This window comes from Octopus sinensis, linkage group LG27 (assembly GCF_006345805.1).
Source record: "Octopus sinensis linkage group LG27, ASM634580v1, whole genome shotgun sequence".
Classification (NCBI taxonomy): Eukaryota; Metazoa; Mollusca; class Cephalopoda; order Octopoda; family Octopodidae; genus Octopus; species Octopus sinensis.
This window is the reverse complement of record NC_043023.1, coordinates 5,120,927-5,144,529: the sequence shown is the minus strand read 5'-3', so window position 1 is coordinate 5,144,529 and position 23,603 is coordinate 5,120,927. Positions and strand designations below refer to the sequence as shown.

Genomic DNA, 23,603 nt, shown 5'->3' with positions numbered 1-23,603 from the left:
AGAGAATGTGCAGATTAGTTATAGTTCAGTTCAGTCCATTATCACTGAAGATTTGAGTATGAGATGCATGTCTGCCAAGGTTGTGCCAAAGCTGTTTTCAGCTGGCCAAAAAGACACTCAGGTCTCAGTCGTACAAGATCTTCTTAATTGTGTCTAAAACAATGAAAACTCTTTAAAAACTTTGCATAGGTCTCTGAGCAGATATTGCCAAGCTTTAGACAAAATTTAAGCTGATACTTTGCTCAACTTTCTCGTGGTCAATGCAATGATCGCACACTACACACCTTCCTTCCAAGCACTGCTGTAAACAGCAGAAGTGAGCTAGAATGTTAAAATTTGGTGTACATGCACTGCAGAGTTCAAGGTCAATCTGTGCCAAGCGGTTTCACTCTGTGTGCTTTAGGTTTGTAGTGGTGATGGTGATGAGCACACATTCTCTTTATATTTTACAGATGCTTACCAATAAAAATTCTATTTGACATTCTCGACCACTTCATATCTTGTCATGTTCTCTTGAAAGTTTTGCCTGAATATCTTCTCAAGTCTTTGGTTTTCCTTCTTGCTGTAAGTAATATTTTGTTTCAGCTTTTCTCATCTGTCATCTTTTATTTTTTTACCTTCTTCAGTTATTAGACTGCGATCATGCTGGGGCACCACCTTGTGGAATTTTTAGTCAAATGAATCGACCAAAGTACTTTTCTTTTTTTATTTTTGCGACTGGTACTTATTCTATCAGTCCCTTTTTCTGAATTGCTAGATATAGGGATGTAAATACACCAACACCAATTGCTGAACGGTGGAGGTAGGGGTACAGACACAGACACAAAGTCGCATGCATACACACACACACACAAATATATGATGAGCCTCTTTTAATTTCCATCTACCAAATCTACTCTCAGGGCATCCCTGTAACCTCAATATTCTCTCTCTCATACTCCCTTTATATGACAATATTGAGTGTGCATTATTTACATTATTTACATTATTTACATTATTTACATTCAAAGGATATTTGTCCTCATCTTGTTGTTAACATGTTCCGGCTGATATACCCTCCAGCCTTCTTCGGGTGTTTTGGGGAAATTTTGAACCTGGATTCTCATTCCTCAAGTATTTTTCGATGTTGTTATTATTATATTATTATTATCTATTTCTTTGCTGCCCACAAGGGGCTATACACAGAGGGGACAAACAAGGACAGACAAACGGATTTAGTGGATCATATCGACCCCAGTGCGTAACTGGTACTTATTTAATCGACCTTGAAAGGATGAAAGGCAAAGTTGACCTCAGCGGAATTTGAACTCAGAACGTAACAGCAGACGAAATACGGCTACGCATTTCGCCCGGCGTGCTAACGTTTCTGCCAGCTCACTGCCCTATCATCATCATCATCATCATCGTCGTTATTGTTCAGGTCACTGCTTGGAATCGAACTCAGAATCTTGGGGTTAGTAGCCTGCGCTCTTAAACCCAAGATTCCAAGTTCGATTCCAAGCAGTGACCTGAACAACAACAACAACAATAATAATAATAATAATAATAATAATAATAATAATAATAATAATATTGAAAAATACCTTAGGAATGAGAACCCAGGTTCAAAATTTCCCCAAGACACCTGATGAAGGCTGGAGGGTATATCAGCCGAAACGTTATGTTAACAACAAACAAGATGAGGACAAATATTCGTTGAATGTGAATAATGTAAATAATGTACATAATTCCTCATCTCTTAAATATAGAACAATATTGAGTGTGTTTAATCTCCCTTCATGTAATTATCTGAAGGTTGTTCCTTTTAAATCTTTTTTATTTCTTATTTCATTTCAGTGGGGGTCAAAATACTCAAATACTGGACCCAAGTTTGCTGTAAGTAAACGTAAGTTCAACATTTCGACTCTCATAAGCAGTGAGCTGGCAGAATGGTTAGCAACGTTTCATTCTTCTTTACATTTTGAGTTCAAATACTGCCGAGGTCAACTTTGCCTTTCATCCTTTTGAGATGGATAAAATAAGCACCAGTCGAACACTGGGGTTGATGTACCCCTGAAATTTCTGGCCTGGTCCCAAAATTTGATACTATTCTTCTTCTTCTTATTATTATTATTATTATCATCATCATCATCATCATCATCATCCTTATTTAATGTCTACTTTCCATGCTGTCATGGGTTGCATGGTTTAACTGGGGACTGGTGAGCCAGAAGGCTGCACCAGGCTCCAATCCGATCTGGCAAAGTTTCTAGCTGGATGCCCTTCCTAACGCCAACCACTCCAAGAGTGTAGTGGGCGCTTTTACGTGCCACAGGCATGAGGGCCAGTCAGGTGGTACTGGCAACGACCATGCTCAAATGGTGTTTTTTAAGTGTCACCTGCACAGGAGCCAGTCCGGCAGCACTGGCAACAACCATGCTCGAATGTTTCTTTTCACATGCCACAAGCATATGTGCCAGTAAGGCGCCACTGGCAATGATCACGCTCAAATAGTGCTTTTTACATGCCACTGGCATGGGAGCCAGTCAGCGGCCCTGGCAACAATTAAACTCGGATGGTGCTTTTAACATTCCACTGGCATGAGTGCCAATCAAGTGGTACTGTCATTGGCCATGTCAGCAATTTTGATTTCACTTCGCAAGCAAAGTTTATTTCCCAGTGAATGAAGGGTACTCATAAGTGGGCTGGTTCTACACCCCTGGCATAGGCCACAGGTTACGGTCTCACTTGGCTTGTTGGGTCTTCTCAAGCACAGCATATCTCCAAAGGTCTCGGTCAGTAGTCATTGCCTCGATGAGGCCCAATGTTCGAAGGTCGTGCTTCACCACCTTATCCCAGGTCTTCCTGGGTCAGCCTCTTCCACAGGTTCCCCCTCAACTACTAGGGAATGACCCTTTTTCACACAGCTGTCCTCATCCATTCACAACACATGACCATACCAGCGCAGTCGTTTCTCTTGCACACCACATCTGATCTTCTTAAATCCAACTTTTCTCTCAGGGCACTTACACTCTGTCGTGTATGCACACTGACATTACACATCCATTACACATCCCCACAACTTTCTCTCACTCTTTCCTCCTGCATCTAGTGGCTCACACAGACCAGCCTCCAGTCCAGGAGGGAAACCTATACACCATGAAACCAGGAAACTGGCCCTTATGAACCAGGCATGGCTCAAGAAGGCACAAACAACAACAGCTATTACTACCCTTCCACTGCTACTACTTCTACCACCACTTCTTCTACTACTACTACTACTACTACTACTACTGCCACCCCACTACTACTACTACCACCAAAACCACCACTACTACAAAATACCACCACCACCACTACTACTACTGCTATCACCACTGCTGTTTTTACTGTTGTTGTTTTTGTTGTTCCTGCAGGCAGTGCAATATCACTGGTACAGCTAATCGAAGAAATTCAGCCTTCAGTTTGGTTTGCTAAGCCATCAGATATCTTCCTCAATTGGTCGTTTGTGGAGTTAACGTTGACAGCAGAAACCTCAAATAAAGTGGTAAGTACCCAACGATACTTGAAACACTGATTACTGGGTTCTAATACTGCCTGGTACCTGCTTAGCATTCGTACCTTGAAGGGGTTATCTTTTATCTTTTACTTGTTTCAATCATTAAACTGCAGCCATCCTGGGAGGCACCACCTTAAAGAATTGTTAGTCAAATGTATAAACCCCTGTACTTAATTTTTCTTATAAGCCTGGTACTTATTTTATCAATCTCTTTAGCTGAACCACTAGGTTACAGGGAAGTAAACACACCAACACTAGTTGTCAAACGGTGGTGGGCAGCACAAGCACAGACATGCATGCACACACACACACACACACCACACACACACACACACATTTATACAACTGGCCCAAGGTTATAATGAAAGACACTCACCCAAGGTGCCATGTGTTACTTAAACATCCCCAAAACTATCTCAAATATACAGAATAAAGGTTTGGAGATGATCTACAGGTATTTTATACTAGAAGAAGTGAGGTACTCAGAAAATCGGATGGTTTATATTTACAGATATTTATTTGTATATTACATTTTTTATACATCATGTAACTTAGATCATGTATTAGCGCTTTCTCCCATTCTAGTGGGGTTTTCAAAACCCCACTAGAATGGGAGAAAGCGCTAATACATGATCTAAGTTACATGATGTATAAAAAATGTAATATACAAATAAATATCTGTAAATATAAACCATCCGATTTTCTGAGTACCTCATTTCTTCTAATATATATATGTATATGTATGTATGCATATATATATATATATGGGATATGAGGAGTCTTTGTCAGTATGACTCAACCTAATAGGTATGTGTTCTGAATACTCAAATAACAGGTGTGTCACCAAAATTCCAGTTTGAACACCAACTGGAGTTGTGGTTATGGGATTATCTTGTTCAAAAAGGTTAAAGGTGGCTTCCTTCTGAGTCAGTAGGTGTAGGTTAAAATAAGTGAAGAAAGGCAAGCAATATAGTAATGCATGACAAGGACATTTAATTTAATTTGATCTAATTTAGCTACATGATGAAAGGTAAAAAATAGTCTCTGACAGCTGTTTCTGGTATATCCCATCTATTGGAGCATCATATCAAACAAAGATTCTGTAAGTTGGGTATACCGTCATCAGAGAGATATAGGTTAGACAGTGGAAGAAAAAGTTTTTCATCAATGATGTTTGTTGTAAACATAAGTGGACATAAAGTGGACATAAGAAAGATAATAGACGAGTCTACAGTGGGTGATCAGAGAGGATAGGTAGGGTTGTCTAGACACTAAAAAAAGCTTGAAACAGATGTCAACTAATAAAGAAAAGATTTAAGATTTACAGTGTAAAAAACTATAGTTAAGTTATATAAAAGTAAAATAAAAGTAAATAGATAAACATAGTCAATTAAAAAATAATAAAATAAATTAAAATAAAGTTAACGCTTAAAATTAAGATTAAAATTAATAGTAAGAAATAGGTGTCTGTAGCACTAATGAAGATACATTGTTAATGAGGCCTGTAGAAGAACTATGGGCCTAAGGAGTCTATGTATATATGGAGAGAAAGTTTAGTGCTGTCCATTTAATAACAGAAAAGCAGTTGTGTATGTGGAAGTGTTTGTTAGGTAAAATATCTACCGTAAATCCTCAAGTATACTCCGCACTTTTTCCCCAAAATTTAAAGGTCAGAATCCCTAGTGCATATTATACATGAGGTTAAAAATGGAAGATATTTTCTAAGCAATGTCTGAATCTCTATTTGCTGTCTGGCAATGTTTATTCAGACGCATTTTGTGATGTCGGGCACGAAAATACCTTAAACTAAACCTGAAAGCTATAAAGTCATAAAAGAATCGTCCATAACTTGCAGTAAGCAACATTTATTAAAATAAAAGTATTCAGAACACAGAATAACATGTAACAAAAACAATTTGCAAACATATTTACATTCCCATATTAAGAACATCACCATTATTGTATTACGCATGCGTGGAAGTGTTTATTTGACTAGGTGCTGCTGGCTTAATTACGCACGACTCAAGTTAAAGAAGGGGTGCGTATTATACACAAGGTTTAGGTTTTTCAGAGGTACAGCCCCCTAAAAATACCCTGCGTATTATACTCAAGGGCGGACTATAATCAAGGATTTACGGTAAGTTAGATGTTAGTGATAATTGGAAGTGTTGGTTTTTTACACTTAGACCTTTTGAGAAATTTGAAAGACTTTTAAAATTTGTGTATACAGATGGAGAATGAATCATGCTGCTTATTAAGTAACAGTGTAGGGTTATGTAACAATACATGTAAGGACTCTTTTAGCCATAGCCAAAAGGTAGAACACTGACCTTGGTATGGGAGACTGGAATCAATTGTAGACCAGGATATATTGTAAAGAATTTTCTTTTCCTTAAGGTAATGCATAGGATCAGACTTATGCTCTTCCAAATTTAAATGGGCCAAATATCAATGCTTGAAATTAACTGTGGATTCTATATAGTACCTAGTAGAATTATAAAGTGTGTTATGAACTATGCATTAGTAAACAACATTAAACCTTCTGCAACGAATTTGCAATGGGCATTCATTCTCAAATTTGCAATTGCAACTAGACCTATCTGGTATGTAGGAGTTTTCCATAGGTAGAATGGATGTTGTACTATTAGAGGGCATGCTAAGGTTTATGGTAGTACCCTCCAGACCACTCACAATGTTTTCACTATTATCGATATTGTTTGTACCTATAATATATTGATTAATAAATGAGATCATAAGTATTCTAGATTCCTGGGAAAGACTAGTAGTTAATACTGATTTAAAATTTTGGCACAAGGCCAGCAATTTTGAGTATAGGCTAAGTCTATTACATAACGTCAGTGTTCAACTGGTACTTATTTTATTAACCCCCAAAAGGCAATGTTGACCATGACAGAATTTGAACTCAGTACATAAAGATGGATGAGATGCCACTAATTATTTCACCCAGCATGCTAACAATTCTGCTAGCTTGTTGCTTTAGTGGCAATAGTAGTCTAAAACACCGGGTTAGTCCTATTCCAACTGTCCTATAATCAGAGATGTTCCAGCTAATTACACAATTGAATAAAGCAGTCCTAGGTAAATTATCTTTAATACTATTTAGGATGGTCATGGGTGGAACATCTCCATCCTATTCATCTCTTTATTGGTATTCTATTGCAGCTTGAATACTGGCTTAACACAGTCTCTGTTGAAGACATTCAGTTTTGTCTTAAAAGGAACGCTGCCATCACTTCCTCCTCCTCCTCCTCTTCTTCCAAGAACCCCAGCCATGATGCAGAAGACCAAACTGTAAATGAAGAGAAAGAATACAGAGGTACCAGAGATGTGGTACCCTTGTCACTGATTCAATGCAGAGGATTTCTACAGGCTTTGTTTGTAAGTAGAATTGGTACTTATAGTCACTGTGTAGTGGTGGTGGTGCCAGTGTGGTTTTAGTTGTACTGATTGTGGTTGTAATGTTGGTGTGGCGTTAGTACTATTGATTATGGTAGTGGTAGTGGTGGCAGGACTCATAGAGGCCCTGTGCACTTAAAAGATTTTGGTGAACACGTCTACTTTGTAAGTCTAAATTATCTAATGTGGCCTTCCCAGGGCTGGATTAAGACCTATAGAGGGCACTATGCTCTTGAAAAGATTTTTGGTGCTCCTCCATATATAAGTGATTCAAAATATAAACAATAATAAACCATAAAGTAATATGGAAAGGAATGTTTATTTTTTATACTTCCACTTAATCTTTGAAAAATTTTTTACTTTTCTTTTAATTGCAAAATCTTTGATCAGATCCTCACAATTAATCTTATGTCACATATCTCCTTCTATACTTAGTAGAGATATAAAACATCCAGCCTTCCTAGTTGCATAGTTGTTTTGGTGAGATTTTTAATATACTTCAACTGAGAAAATGAATGCTCAGCTGAGCAATTTATGGTCATTCATCATCATCATCATCGTTTAACATCTGCTTTCCATGCTAGCATGGGTTGGACGATTTGACTGAGGTCTGGCGAACCAACTGGCTGCACCAGGCTCCAATTTGATCTGGCAGAGTTTCTACTGCTGGATGCCCTTCCTAACACCAACCACTCCGAGAGTGTAGTGGGTGCTTTTACGTGCCACTGGCACGAGGGCCAGTCAGGTGGTACTGGCAACAGCCACGCTCAAATGGTATCTTTTACATGCCACCTACACATGAGCCAGTCCAGCGGCACTGGCAACGAACTCGCTCAAATGCTTTTTCACGTGCCACCAGCACAAGTGCCAGTAAGGCGACACAGGTGATGATCATGCTCGAATGGTGCTTTTTATGTGCCACCGGCACAGAAGCCAGTTTGTTGCTCTGGCAACAATCACGCTCGGATGATGCTCTTAGCGCTCCACTAGCATGTATGCGAGTCATCAAATTTGATTTCGATTTCGGTTTCACTTGCCTCAACAGGTCTTCGCAAGCAGAGTTTAGTGTCCAAATGGAGGAAAGGTACACATAAGTGGACTGGTTACACCCCTGGCATAGGCCACAAGGTTATGGTCTCACTTGGCTTGGCAAGTTAATGTTAAAAATATGTGGAAGACAATGTCTGCATTTGAAAAGGAACACTCAGTAATGTTTATTTATATTTGAAAAGTTTTTTCATACTTTTCTTAATTGCAAAGTCTTTGATCAGATCCTCACTATGACACCATGAACACCTCAAAACTATATTTCCAATCATATAAACCTTTTACAATATTATTTAAGCAAGTTTAAAGTGATTTCTTTTGTGCTGTAAACTATTCACTATTTCTGTGGTGTCCCCCAACACCTTCATTGATGTCCTAAACATGTGCTTATTTTGCTTAATGGTTATTCCAGCGCTTGTTGGTGTGGTGTTAGTAGTAATGCCAATTGCTAATGATGGTAAATTGCTGGTAGTGGTAGTGATGATGGTGGAAGCAGGTGGTGGTGGCGGCGGCGGCAGCGTTGGCGGTAACGGTGGTGGTGGTGGTTGTTGTTGTTGTTGTTGTTGTTCTTCTTCTTCTTCTCTTCTTCTTCTTCTCTTCTTCTTCTTCTTCTTCTTCTTCTTCTTCTTCTTCTATTAAACATAGTACTGTTTTCATCTTATACACACACACACACACTGATCTCCACATGTCTCCATTTGTCTTCCAGGTTCAGTTGACAAACCCAAATGAAGAACTTGCAAAGAAAGCCATTCTTTTGATGAACTGGATCATAACACAGGTGAGTGAATTGCTCCAGTTTAGCTGCAACCAACCGGCTAGAACCAGTTAAAGTGTAATGCTTATGATTGTTGTTGTTGTAACTGTTTTTTAATCCCAGGCCAGTCCTGATCCAGTTGCCTTATTATCAGAGATGTTCTAGCTGTGACCACACCATCTCTCATTCAGACAGTAGTGTATCTAGGACTACATTATCTATCATTTGCTAGAAAAGCAGAAAATTCATGAAATGCTAATTTATATTTTCACAAGATCTGTTTGGGATAAACAACAAACATCTCAAAGCTTGATATCATTAACACTCCCAAATGTTCACAATGTCTGTCATGCACTTCGTGACAGTATTTTAATTGAGAATTCCAAGCTCATGTGGCATTTTGAAGTGAAATTTGAGGGATGTCAACCCAAGCTTTTATTTTCAATTCGTCAATGACAGTTATATGGTATTGATATTTCAGCATCTCTGCTAATGACAAGCTCCAGACACAGTAATCCATCACATTTAAGTCTGGACTCTGAAGGTCAATCTTCAGGTGCAATAAAGTTAGAGGTAGATTGCTGGAGAAACTGAGCTGCAACCCTGGCTGTGTGAGGCTTTGCACTATCCTACTGCCATGTCCATGATTCATTGCCCTTGACACTTTTTATATCATTAAACATTTGTGGACACATTTCCTCACAATAAACTTGTTGGTTTACAGTTTTTTCTTCCTTCCTTGAGGACCATGGCAATATCCTTCAATAAATCTTAGCTCTGTTTTTCCATGCCATCCAACCGCTGCATACCAAACCACTGATGGCAATAAGTTATATTCCACCAACAGCTCTTCATCAGGTATGTCAGTTTTCACATTCACTTCTCAGTAAATGTGATCAATTTGTCTGTTCAAAGGAGGGTACAGTGAAAACTTTGCTTTGTCCGAAAACCATATTTTTCTCCAAGCATATTCTTGTTCAAAGTAATTAATCAATGCAGTTGACTTATTCACTTGCATTTCCTGATGTTGATCAGTGAGAACATCACATTTTATTCTTTTACTCTTTTACTTGTTTCGGTCATTTGACTGTGGCCATGCTGGAGCACCGCCTTTAGTCGAGCAAATCGACCCCAAGACTTATTCTTTGTAAACCTAGTACTTATTCTATCGGTCTCTTTTGCTGAACTGCTAAGTTACGGGGACGTAAACACACCAGCATTGGTTGTCAAGTGATGTTGGGGGGGGGGGGGCAAATACAGACACACAAACATATACACACACACACACACATGTATATACATATATACGATGGCCTTCTTTCAGTTTCCGTCTACCAAATCCACTCACAAGGATTTGCTCGGCCTGAGGCTATAGTGAAAGACACTTGCCCATAGTGCCATGCAGTGGGACTGAACCCGGAACCATGTGGTTCATAAGCAAGCTACTTACCACACAGCCACTCCTATGCCTATAGCACTTCAATTCACTTTCTTTGAGAATTTCAAACACAGATGTTTTTGAAATATTGAGATGTTTAGCAATTTCTCATTGACTTAAATGTCTCACCATTGTGTCTTTTTGACCACGTGACACAACAAAATTCCTAACTGTGTCGCGTATTCCTTCGAAATCCGTTTCTTTGGTCCAGTCTCTTTTTTGTGAGCACTGGCTGTTTGAGGTCCTTCTCATTTCAAGGTTGCCACAACACTATCAAACTGATGCCTTGTGGTAGTTGAAAAAAAGTTTGGTAACACAGTTAAACATTTAGTCACTCCCCAAATCAGATTTTCACCCTTGAAAAGAACAATAATTTGTCTCTGAAAGTCTGACAGCTGTTCCCTTCCCCAGCTTTCTCCCATGATGTGGGGTTCACTCAGAAGCAAATGACATCAATGCTTGTTATTATTGCGTGCTCATTCCATGGCAGAAACAGCGAACCAGAAACCACCCATCACACAGTTTATTGGTGATCCAATTAAGGCTCATTAGCTTTGCCTTCAAATCTTCTGCTTTCCTAGTGACCACTTTGTAGTTAGTATTAGTGGCTATAGTAGTTGTTGTTTAGCCCCAGGTTATTCCTGATGCAGCAGGCCTACGATCAAAGACGTTCCAGTTGTGACCATCCCATCTTTCATTCATACATAGTGTACCTAGCACTACATTATCTAATGTATAATATAGTAGTTAATATTTGTGGCTATAGCAGTTGATGTTGTTGTTGTTGTTGTTTAAGCCCAGATCAGTGCTAATACAGCAGACCTATAATCAGAGATGTTCCAGCAGTGACTGTTGTGTCATTTATTCAAACATAGTATATCTAGGAGTACATTATTTAATGTGTCCTTTAATACGGTAGGGTATGGACTTTGCTGTTGTTTTAGTTTGTTTAATAACTCCATTGAGGCTCTTCCAACTCACACACACACACCACACACACACACATATATATACATATATATATATAATTGAATAAGGGTAGAAATTGATATTAATCAATTAAAACCAGTGGCCTAGCATATTAAAAAAATCCAAAGATTAAAATATTTTTTACATACAAAATTTAAAGGACTGACCACTAAAAGTGGACGGTCAATATGCTAGATATAGACATCAAAATCGCTATTTTCCACGAAGAATGTTTTCTCAAGAAAAAACTCAGCACAAAACTAAAGTGTAAAAAATAAGCAAGACAAATGAAAATATACGAAATCAAAAACGATTACCTATGTACCGATCAGTTTCACTTGTTAATATTCACGTATATGCATACATGAAAATCTGCAAGATCATCAGCATAGTCTCGTTTACAAACATAATTTCCAGAACTAGATACATAACGTTATGTATCTAGTTCTGGAAATTATGTTTGTAAACGAGACTATGCTGATGATCTTGCAGATTTTCATGTATGCATATACGTGAATATTAACAAGTGAAACTGATCGGTACATAGGTAATCGTTTTTGATTTCGTATATTTTCATTTGTCTTGCTTATTTTTTACACTTTAGTTTTGTGCTGAGTTTTTTCTTGAGAAAACATTCTTCGTGGAAAATAGTGATTTTGATGTCTATATCTAGCATATTGGCTGTCCACTTTTAGTGGTCAGTCCTTTAAATTTTATATATATATGTATAGATGTATTTGCCTGTGTGTTTAGAACCAAGAAAATAAAAATGAAGATTGTGACCACCACACCATATTATTGGCCTGGCTCGAAGAAACAGCTTCAGCCTGTTTACACAGCCTCCTGTTGAAACACTCTCCTTTACAAGGTATTATTACTGATTTCCTTCCTTCCCTCTTTTTTTTCTTTTTAACTCCATCATTTTTGTCTCTATGTATCTATCTGTATGTGTATTTGTTTATCTGTTAATATGTATCTTAAAAGTTGGCAGAAAAAGGCTGAGTGGCATTTCATCCGTTGTCCCATCCTGCATTCAAATTCCACTGAGGTCGACTTTACCTTTCATCCTTTCAGAGTTGATAAAATAAATACCAGTTAAGCGCTGGGGTTGATGTCATCAACTAACCCATCCCCCACCCCTCAAAAATGTTGGCCTTGTGCCAAAATTTGTAACTGATATGTATAGCTATCTTGAAAGGCAGTCACCTGGCAGAATCTTAAGCCAGATTTAAGGCAGCAAGCTGGCAGAAACATTAGCGTGTCAGGCAAAATGCTTAGCGATATTTCATCTGCCGTTACGTTTTGAGTTCAAATTTAGCTGAGATCGACTTTGCTTTCGTCCTGTCAGGGTCGATAAATTAAGTACCAGTTACGCACTGGGGTTGATGTAATCGACTTAATCCCTATGTCTGTCCTTGTTTGTCCCCTCTATGTTTAGCCCCTTGTGGGCAATAAAGAAATAAGAATCTTTAGCCAGATGAAATGCTTAGTGACATATCATCCATCTTTATGTTCTCAGTTCAAATTTCACTGAGATCAGCTTTGCCTTTCAGCCTTTCGGAGCAGATGAAATAAGTACCAGTTGTGTACTGAGGTTAATGTAATCGACTTACCTCATCTCCCAGAATTGCTGGCCTTGTGCCAAAATTTGAACTCATTATTATATTTGTATGTAAAAGCAGCAAGATAGCAGAATCAGAATAAGGCAGCGAGCTGGCAGAAACGTTAGCACGCCGGGCGAAACGCTTAGCGGTATTTCACCTGCTATTAAATACACTTTTATCGGTTATTATATAAGCGTTTTTTGTAAACCATAAATCTGTCCTCAAATACTGTCCACACCCTGTGTATATATATGTGTGTGTGTGTGTGTGTATATATATATATATATTATATATATATATATATATATACAGGGTGTCCGAGAATTACCTATCCATTTCAGTGAAATCAGACAATTTTTTTTAAAAACTGACCTTTATTAATGTTTATCATGTTTAATGTATTAAAAATGTATAAATTTTTAATTTTGTTTTTAATTTCATAATTTTTCTAATTTTATTTTCATTCTTATTGGTTCTTCCTTATCTGTCCATAACAACTTTTTTTTTTTTCTCAATTTGGCAGCAATCATTTTTCTACCTCCCTCCCAGGGATGGTGCAATGGTTTAGCTGAACATAAACAATGCATTCAGTTAGCAGTGCAGGGGATAACTCCTAATATGCATTCAAAATGGGTTTTGCAATGCTAAGGATAGATTTGAAATTTGTGGGGATACAGACAGAGCACATGTTGAAAATTATCAATATAGTTTTGAAGTAAAATTTATAAATCTATTGATATTTGTTTTGGTATCATAATTAAGTAATAAACATAAAATTCTGTCAGTTCTTTATATATATATATATATATATATATATAATTTAACAATTAAGGATAACTTCTTAATAAGGAATCTTAACAAGAAATTATCAGGTAGTTAGCGTAAAAAACCTCATAAGAGAAAAATTCGAAAATAATTTTTTTCTTTTGAACATATTATATTTTGAACAATTTATATTGTGTAGAGGGCATTATTACACATAAATGCCTCACACTAAGAGGGACATAAGTCATTACTACCAAAATTTCACTAATCGTACATAATGCAGTTCTTCAAAGCAAGACATTTAAAAAATGAATTTAGTTCTATATCACCTGTGATTTCACACTTAACGCATAATAATACGTCTATGTTCATCAGTAGAACTGATTCTGAACACATCATAAATAAACGACCAACATTACCTGGCGAAGTCGAACAGACATCTGCTCTCTCCGGTGAAGCACATGGAGATGTTTATAAATCATATATTCAGTAAATGGCGGGCTTTCTCCAACTGCATGTCGGGTAGGAAAAGTTTTTTTGGAATAAATTTAACAATTAAGGATAACTTCTTAATAAGGAATCTTAACAAGAAATTATTAGGTATATATATATATATATATATATATACACACACACACACATACACACCTGTACCTCTGTCTATCACCAGCTACCAGTATCTGTAGTATCCTACCGGTTGTAACAAGATTCCTTGAAAAACCATTGGTCAACAGAAGTTCTGTCTTTGATTGTAAACTGGTCTATCACTGTAAGTAAACATTTACTTTCTACATACATTTACCTAATAGTTACTTTCAATGTGTTTTCTGGAGGGAAGGGCGTAGTTGTGTGTGTATAAAGGATAAAGATCCCCCTGGGTCATGAATGACTATAGTGTTGCACCTAGAAAGTTGCCCTCTGAGGCACAAGTCCAGGTAAGGTTGTTTATGGAAGACCAGCAGTTGCCCATGCATACCAGCCTCCCCTCTTCACATAACTAATATTGTCCAAGGGAAAGGCAAAGGGGCCGATACAGCTTGGCACCAGTGACATGACAACTCACTTCAGTAAACTGGAACAATTTGAAATAAAGTATCTTGCTCAAGAATGCAGCACACAGCCCGGTCAAGGAATCAAGCTCCTTACTTCATGATTGTGAACCCAACATTCTAACCCCTGAACTATGTATGTTATATATATGCATATATATATATATATATATATATATATTATATATATATATATATATATGTATGTATGTATGTATGTATGTATATGTATATAAAACTCTGTGTGTGTTTGTATGTGTGTGTGTGTGTGTTTGTGTGTGTGTGTGTAAACTTGCATAACCTGTGAAGTTCACAACTGATTTTCTTCAAACTGGGACCATACATTATTTATGTTCAAGAGATGGTTTTAGACTTTAAAAACTTTTCACGTAATGAGTAATGAGGCCTCTGGGGCCAGAAAACTCCCTTTCTTGGTGGTGGTGGTGGTGGTGGTGATGATGGTAATACTGTAATGATGGTGATGATGATGATAGCAATGCTGGTGATGATGGGATGAAAATGGTAATGTTGATGATGTTGATGGTATTGATGATAGTGCTGATGGTTTTCACGCCATTCCCTCTTTCCAGTGGTCAATCTGTCTGTACATCTGGACATCTCCAACAAGAACACCAGAAAATGTTCGACAGAATATTCTGTTACCTCACATTTGCAGTCAAACATGTACTCGACTCTGCACCAAATAATAACAATGGTAAGTACCCCTGATACTGTCTCCTTGGTCTATTTGTGAGGGTACTCTATCCCAGGACTTCTTAAACAGACAAATATCAGCCCCTCTTTTTCACTGTGTCCAGTTTAGGCACCAGGCCAGCAATTTCAAGGGCTGGGGGTTAGTTCATTGCAACAACACCAGTACTTCACAACAATATGTTATCTTTTAGTCTTTTACTTGTTTCAGTCATTAGATTTTGGCCATGCTGGGGCACCGCCTTGAAGAATTCTTTGTCAAACGAGTCAGCCCTACTACTTATTGTTTTAAAGCTTGGTACTTATTCTATTGATCTATTTTGCTGAAATGCTAAGTTACAGGGATGTAAACACACCAACACTGGTTGTCAAGCAGTGATGGGGGTGGGGACAACACACACATACATATATATAGACGTTATATACATATATATATATATATATATATAATATATATATATATATGTATGTATGTATGTATGTATGTATGTATGTATGTATAAAACTCTGTGTGTGTTTGTATGTGTGTGTGTTTGTGTGTGTGTGTGTGTAAACCTGCATAACCTGTGAAGTTCACAACTGATTTTCTTCAAACTGGGACCATACATTATTTATGTTCAAGAGATGGTTTTAGACTTTAAAAACTTTTCACGTAATGAGTAATGAGGCCTCTGGGGCCAGAAAACTCCCTTTCTTGGTGGTGGTGGTGGTGGTGATGATGGTAATACTGTAATGATGGTGATGATGATGATAGCAATGCTGGTGATGATGGGATGAAAATGGTAATGTTGATGATGTTGATGGTATTGATGATAGTGCTGATGGTTTTCACGCCATTCCCTCTTTCCAGTGGTCAATCTGTCTGTACATCTGGACATCTCCAACAAAGAACACCAGAAAATGTTCGACAGAATATTCTGTTACCTCACATTTGCAGTCAAACATGTACTCGACTCTGCGCCAAATAATAACAATGGTAAGTACCCCTGATACTGTCTCCTTGGTCTATTTGTGAGGGTACTCTATCCCAGGACTTCTTAAACAGACAAATATCAGCCCCTCTTTTTCACTGTGTCCAGTTTAGGCACCAGGCCAGCAATTTCAAGGGCTGGGGGTTAGTTCATTGCAACAACACCAGTACTTCACAACAATATGTTATCTTTTAGTCTTTTAATTGTTTCAGTCATTAGATTTTGGCCATGCTGGGGCACCGCCTTAAAGAATTCTTTGTCGAATGAATCAGCCCTACTAGTTATTGTTTTAAAGCTTGATACTTATTCTATTGATCTATTTTGCTGAAATGCTAAGTTACAGGGATGTAAACAAACCAACACTGGTTGTTAAGCAGTGATGGGGGTGGGGACAAACACACACATACATATATATAGACGTTATATACATATATATATATATATATATATATATATATAATATATATATATATATATGTATGTATGTATGTATGTATATATATATAATATATATAACGTCTATATATATAGGTGTATAAAGGTTGAATGTGGATTCGTCCTTTAATTTGGAGATTTCCAAAAAAGATTTCTAATGTTGATTCTTCATACTTTGCAGGGAATTTAAAGACGTAAATTTGCAAAGATATGAAAGTAGTACTTGTATAGAATATATGGTGAATCTATGGGATGAAGTCCCATAAATCCCATCAGTTTTGTTAAAAATGGAAGAGACAAGTTGTTAAAATATATAAGAAGTTTAATTCTTACAGACGATCGTTTCATACATAGATATAATAATAATGTAAATTCACGATGGAATTAACTTAAATTTATTACATATCAACATACTCTTCAGTGGAGGAAGTAAAAACCATAATACAAAGAACTTGAGAAGGAATATAGCAGCAAAATAGAATCTGGGAGATTCATTAGATCCAGAGTCATGTTGGATATATAAGCATAATTAACGGCTACAACAGATATTTGAAGATATAAGTAAAGAGGTATCATAAATGTTCCCTCAATAGATGAGTATGGAAATTAGAGATTTAAACTCCAAATAAGTAGTGTAGGGCAAATATGTATTAGAGATGTCCAATGGAATGACATTCCAAGGTTTGAATCTAAAGTTGAGCTAACCATTGAAATCATTACGTAGTATACTCTCTTTACTCCTTTACTTGTTTCAGTCATTTGACTGTGGCCATGCTGGAGCACCGCCTTTAGTCGAGCAAAGGTTGTGAGTTCAATTCCCAGTGATACATTGTGTCCTTGAGCAAGACACTTTATTTCACATTGTTCCATTCCATTCAGCTGGCAAAAATGAGTAGTATCAGTATTTCAAAGGGCCAGTCTTGTCACACTCTATGTCATGCTGAATCTCCCTGAGAACTACGTTAAGGGTACACATGTATGTAGAGTGCTCAGTTACATGCACATTAATTTTATGAGTAGACTGTTCTGTTGATGAGATCAACTAGAATCCTCATTATCATAACCAACAGAATGCCAGTTAGTGATGTAGTCTAGAATGGGAATACTAGAATAACAGAATTATTTTCTCATTTCGGACTCTTTGTTACCATTTGATGTCAGGTATTCTCCTTAAGCATATAAACTGGAAGCTGTCCATTGTTCTTCCTTATGATTTTATCACTTTCCAGTTTTCACATCCGTAGAGTAATACTGGTCGGACCAATGTCTTGAACAACTTCTTCATTTTGTGGCCTTTACCTTTGTTTCTTCATATTGATTTTAAATTTTACAATGTTCTCCAAGCTTTGGATATTCTGTTCTTTATCCCCTTCGTTCCTCGACCATCCCCAAACATGAGAATTTATTTCTTTGTTCCAGTTGTATCACTGTTGATTCAGAATGAGAAGTTTCTAGAAAAACTAGAAATGGTTTTACAGAACATGAATGAAGGCCTCTTAGTGTTGAAGATACAAGTCATCCATTTACTCAACCAACTTATCAAGACTGTCCCCCATGACACTCAGGTGAGATACAAAGACATTCACAGTATCGTCTGACCCTTGTAGGGATGATGCTTTTATCTTTTACTTGTTTCAGTCATTGGCCTGCGACCATGCTGGGGCACACCCTTGAAGGGCTTAGTTCAGTAGTTCTTAGCCATTTTTTACCTATGAACCCCTTTGATTCTTATTTTACACAGGTGAGCCCCCACAGTCATTCGATATTGATAAAAATCCCATCATATTATAATAATTAAAAATTAGAAAGACATTATGAAAAATTGTTAAAATATTGAGTTGTCCGGAAAGTTCATGCTGATTTATAGTAGCTTACCTTTCGACTTATTTTAGAACATGGTTAAGTTCATAAAATAGGATTTGACTACACCTCCATTTAGAGCACAGTTTAAGATATCTTTTCGTAGAAGAAGGTTTATGTTCCTATAACCAGTGTTAATTCTGTAACCCTTTAAAATGGAAGATAAGAAAGTTCATTTTTGGCACTTGATGCTTTGGGAACCAGACAAAAATTGCTGCAGCTCGGCTGGGATGTGTTACCCCACCCTCCATATTCACCAGATATTGCTCCTTTGGATTTCCACTTATTCAGGTCCCTGCAGAATAGTCTTAATGGTAAAAATTTCAATTCCTTGGGTGGCGTAAAAAGATACCTTGATGAATTCTTTACCATGAAACCACCCCAATTCTGGGAAGGGGGTATTTTCAAGTTAAAGGAAAGATGGAGATGCATTGTGCAACAAAATGTTTCATATTTGGTTGATTAAAAATGTAATGGCAAGTATTTATGGACTGTTTTCTTTCCTTTAGAAACCGGCACAAACTTTCCGGACAACCCAATATTTTGTGTTATTGAAGAAATATAAGCAATTTTAACTACAAAATCTTATATGTACCCCAGGGGCCATGTGGACCCCAGTTGAGAACCACTGCATTAGTTGGACAAATCAACCCTAGTACTTATTTTTTAATGTTTGATACTTATTCTATCAGTCACCTTTTTCTGAACCACTAAGTGATGGGGATGTAAACAAACTAACACCAGTTGTCAAGCAAAGATGGAGGGGGGAAATACACACACACATATGCATATATATGACAGGCTTCTACACAGTTTCCATTTACTGTATTCATTCATAAGATGTTAATCAACCTGGGGCTGTAATAGAAGACACTTCCCTGAGGTGCCGTGCAGTGGACTGAACCTGAAACCATATTATTGCCAAGTGAGCTTCTTATTTCTTTATTGCCCACAAGGGGCTAAACATTGAGGGGACAAACAAGGACATACAAAGGGATTAAGTCGATTATATCGACTCCAGTGCATAACTGGTACATAATTTATCGACCCTGAAAGGATGAAAGGCAAAGTTGACCTTGGCGGAATTTGAAATCAGAATGTAACGGCAGACGAAATACCTATTTCTTTATTACCCACAAGGGGCTAAACACAGAGGGGACAAACAAGGACAGACATAGGTATTAAGTCGATTACATCGACCCCAGTGCGTAACTGGTACTTAATTTATCGACCCTGAAAGGATGAAAGGCAAAGTCGACCTCGGCGGAATTTGAACTCAGAATGTAGCGGCAGACAAAATACTGCTAAGCATTTCCCCCGGCATGCTAACGTTTCTGCCAGCTCGCCGCTTTTGTTGTGAAACCACAAGGACGAACATACCAAATGGTTCGATTAGATGAAGGATAAGAAGCCAAGAGAGCTTCTTATCCACACGCAGCCTTGCCAATTTTGAACCTGTCCAACCCTCTTGTCCCTCTAACATTCACTTATCTTCACCTCACTGTCCCCTACTGCCAATGTAACAAGTGATGAAATTGTACCTACTTGCATTCAGTGCCCCACCATCCTCTATCCAATACACATGGTCATCATCTTTTCCTTAATGAAGGTCAACATTGCTTCTCTGCCCTTTCACACCTTCTCATCCCAATCACTCTGTCTTCGCATCATATTCTCTTCTACCTTCCATCCACTCATCTTAGTTATTCTTCTGTCTTTGCTCTCTCATCCATTTAACCTTTTGTTCATGTTGTCTTGAGCAAACACAGTTTAGAACAGTGTTTCCCAACCTATTTTCCCCCAGGCCCCACTCTAATTTTCCTAAAAAATGTATGCCCCATCAGTGTTTGGAAAAAAAAAATTTATCTTCAATATAGGCGCAGGAGTGGCTGTGTGGTAAGTAGCTTGCTTACCAATCACATGGTTCCGGGTTCAGTCCCACTGCATGGCACCTTGGGCAAGTGTCTTCTACTATAGCCTCGGGCCGACCAAAGCCTTGTGAGTGGATTTGGTAGACGGAAACTGAAAGAAGCCCGTCATATATATGTATATATGTATGGGTGTGTGTGTGTTTGTGTGTCTGTTTGTCTCCCCAACATTGCTTGACAACCGATGCTCGTGTGTTTACGTCCCAGTTACTTAGCGGTTCGGCAAAAGAGACCGATAGGATAAGTACTAGGCTTACAAAGAATAAGTCCAGGGGTCGATTTGCTCGACTAAAGGCGGTGCTCCAGCATGGCCGCAGTCAAATGACTGAAACAAATAAAAGAGAATAAAAGAATATCATTATGTTTTGGGATGGTCATTTTCTTGTTTTTCCCTGCTAAATGAACACATGTATTATATACTCATACTTCACTCATTTATTATTGTTTTATTGTATCTTATGTCCATTGTCTGGAAATCTTTTGTCACACATCTGTGACCTCTTCAGCAACCTTTTCTGTCTACACTTTTATAAGTCAATATTGTGTTCTACTGGGTTAGAAGTGCACTTAAATCACATGTTAAGCCCTTGACACTGGTATTACCCAAAGCATGCGAGACACTGCTCCAGTTTTTTATTATCTAATGAGGCCACACAAACACAAATACCAATGAGCTCACGTCTATTTACGTTCACTGTTACAATAATATAGTGTTGTGCATTTACATCATACATGCCGTACATTGAACATAACCTAAAATAGCAAAGATAATGCATGGGACGCCGAGCGCGTGCACCTCAAGAGATAAAGTACAAGATAGCAAACGTAAACATACTTGGGCAAATGTCTTCTACTATAGTCGGGCCGACCAAAGCCTTGTGAGTGGATTTGGTAGATGGAAACTGAAAGAAGCCTGTCGGATATATGTATATATATATATATATATGTGTGTGTGTGTGTATATATGTTTGTGTGTTTGTTTGTACCCTAATATCGCTTGACAACTGATGCTGGTGTGTTTATGTCCCCGTTACTTAGCGGTTCGGCAAAAGAGACCGATAGAATAAGTACTGGGCTTACAAAGAATAAGTCCCAGGGTCGAGTTGCTCGATTAAAGGCGGTGCTCCAGCATGGCCGCAGTCAAATGACTGAAACAAGTAAAAGAGAAAAAAAAAAATACGTCAGCCACTAAAAAGTCCGTGAGAGATGTAGGGTAGCTCTACATCATATATTTACATTAACCACAGCAGGCAAGCAAAAGTGGGATCGCATATTTGCGTCAATCGTTGTCAAGGGGTTAAGGTCATCTCAATAGATTTTCGATAAAAACTATAGTGAGCACTGATTTGTCACAATGTTTCATATCTGAGATGCCTAATGTAAACACTGTGTGACCAAAGATGAAAAATAGACAATGGGCATACATGCCGCATATCAGAAGTTCTTGCTCTTTCATCAGCACCCATCTAACCCATTAATCAACTATGAACTAATTGCTTAAATAATCACTAAATATAGCAATGTAACATTATTGAATATACCAATTTTACATATTAAATACATTCCTGGAAACTGATACATAAACATTAATGACCTGTGAGGCATAGGAGTGGCTGTGTGGTAAGTAGCTTGCTTACCAACCACCTGGTTCCGGGTTCAGTCCCACTGTGAGGCACCTTGTGAGTGGATTTGGTAGACGGAAACTGAAAGAAGCCTGTCGTATGTGTGTGTTTGTGTGTATGTGTTTGTCCCCCAACATCGCTTGACAACCGATGCTGGTGTGTTTATGTCCCCATAACTTAGTAGTTTGGCAAAAGAGACCGATAGAATAAGTACTAGGCTTACAAAGAATAAGTCCTGGGATCGATTAGCTCAACTAAAGGCGATGCCCCAGCATGGCAGCAGTTAAATGACTGAAACAAATAAAAGAATACCAACTTTACATATTAAATACATTCCTGGAAACTGATACATAAATATTAATGACCTGTGGAGACACCGTATTTCTTTATGCAACCTTAATATACACAGACATGCAGGAAATAAATAGACACCTTTAATTTTCAAAATCTTTTGATATTAATTGGTTGAAGGAGAGGTTTTCTTCTAGCTGCTTGTCCATAATACCCAAGCTTATGCAAATATGTAACACACGTTCTTGGACTAACTTCTAGCTGTTTTGCAATGTCAGAAGCCTTCCAACGGGGTTCATTTTCCACAATTCTCTTCAAGCAGCAAAGCTTCCTTTCTGAGGGCCCAGGTCGGGCAGGATGAGAACCTGTTGATTCTTTTCCTAGGCTTTTGAATTGCACTATTAATATTCTATTAAAAGTAGGAAGAGGAATTTGAAGATTTTCGGCAATTTTTCACTAGCTAAGACCAGCCCCAGATTGCCCAACAATACGACCTCTTTGAAAATCTGACAGTTGTGCTGAATTTTTTGTGTGTGGCATGGTTACTCTTTGCAAATGTTTAATATAATGGCACCTGGAATGAAAAAGAATAATTACATTGTAAATTCTAACATATTAAGACGCTTAGATCAGAAATTTTGAAAATTAAAGGTGTCTATTTACTTCCTGCATGTCTGTGTATACTACAAAATATATTAAACACTTTTATGTGTGAATATTGTGTTCTGCTGTGTTAGCAGTGCTATAACATCACTTGTTGAGGTCATCTCTACAGATGTATCCAGCACTGATTTTGTTAAGACGGTTCATATCCAAGACACCTGATGTAAACAACAATGAGATCAAAGATGAAAAATGGGCACTAGGTGTATATGCCATATTTCCGATGTTTTTGTTCCTTCGTCAGCTCCGATCCAACCCATTGCTTAAATAGCCATTAAATATGGCAGTGTGACAAAATCAGTGCTGGATATAATTCCTATAGAAAATCTGTAGAAAATCTGTTTTCTATAGAAAATCCTAACCTAAACAAGTGATGTGATAGCACTGCTAACACAGTAGAACACAATATTGACAAATAAAAATGTTTAATATATTATGGTTACATAATGAGATACAGTGTCCCTGCCAGCAATTAACACCAAATCGAATGAAGCACACAAGTTAGATATGGTTCTTTGACTCATCTGGATGGGAAGTA

At 37.7% G+C, this 23,603-nt stretch overlaps 1 protein-coding gene across 1 annotated transcript in view; it reads left to right on the top strand.

Annotated features, from left to right (window-relative positions):
* LOC118768257 (meiosis inhibitor protein 1-like) overlaps positions 1–23,603 on the top strand; it is a 193,508-nt gene that overhangs the window by 159,389 nt on the left and 10,516 nt on the right. The window contains exons 17-25 of the mRNA XM_036514370.1: positions 453–564; positions 1,837–1,885; positions 3,396–3,526; positions 6,722–6,937; positions 8,712–8,783; positions 11,920–12,034; positions 14,206–14,304; positions 16,146–16,271; positions 18,121–18,266. Coding sequence (XP_036370263.1) covers positions 453–564; positions 1,837–1,885; positions 3,396–3,526; positions 6,722–6,937; positions 8,712–8,783; positions 11,920–12,034; positions 14,206–14,304; positions 16,146–16,271; positions 18,121–18,266 — 1,066 coding nt within the window. The remainder of the gene's footprint in view (positions 1–452; positions 565–1,836; positions 1,886–3,395; positions 3,527–6,721; positions 6,938–8,711; positions 8,784–11,919; positions 12,035–14,205; positions 14,305–16,145; positions 16,272–18,120; positions 18,267–23,603) is intronic.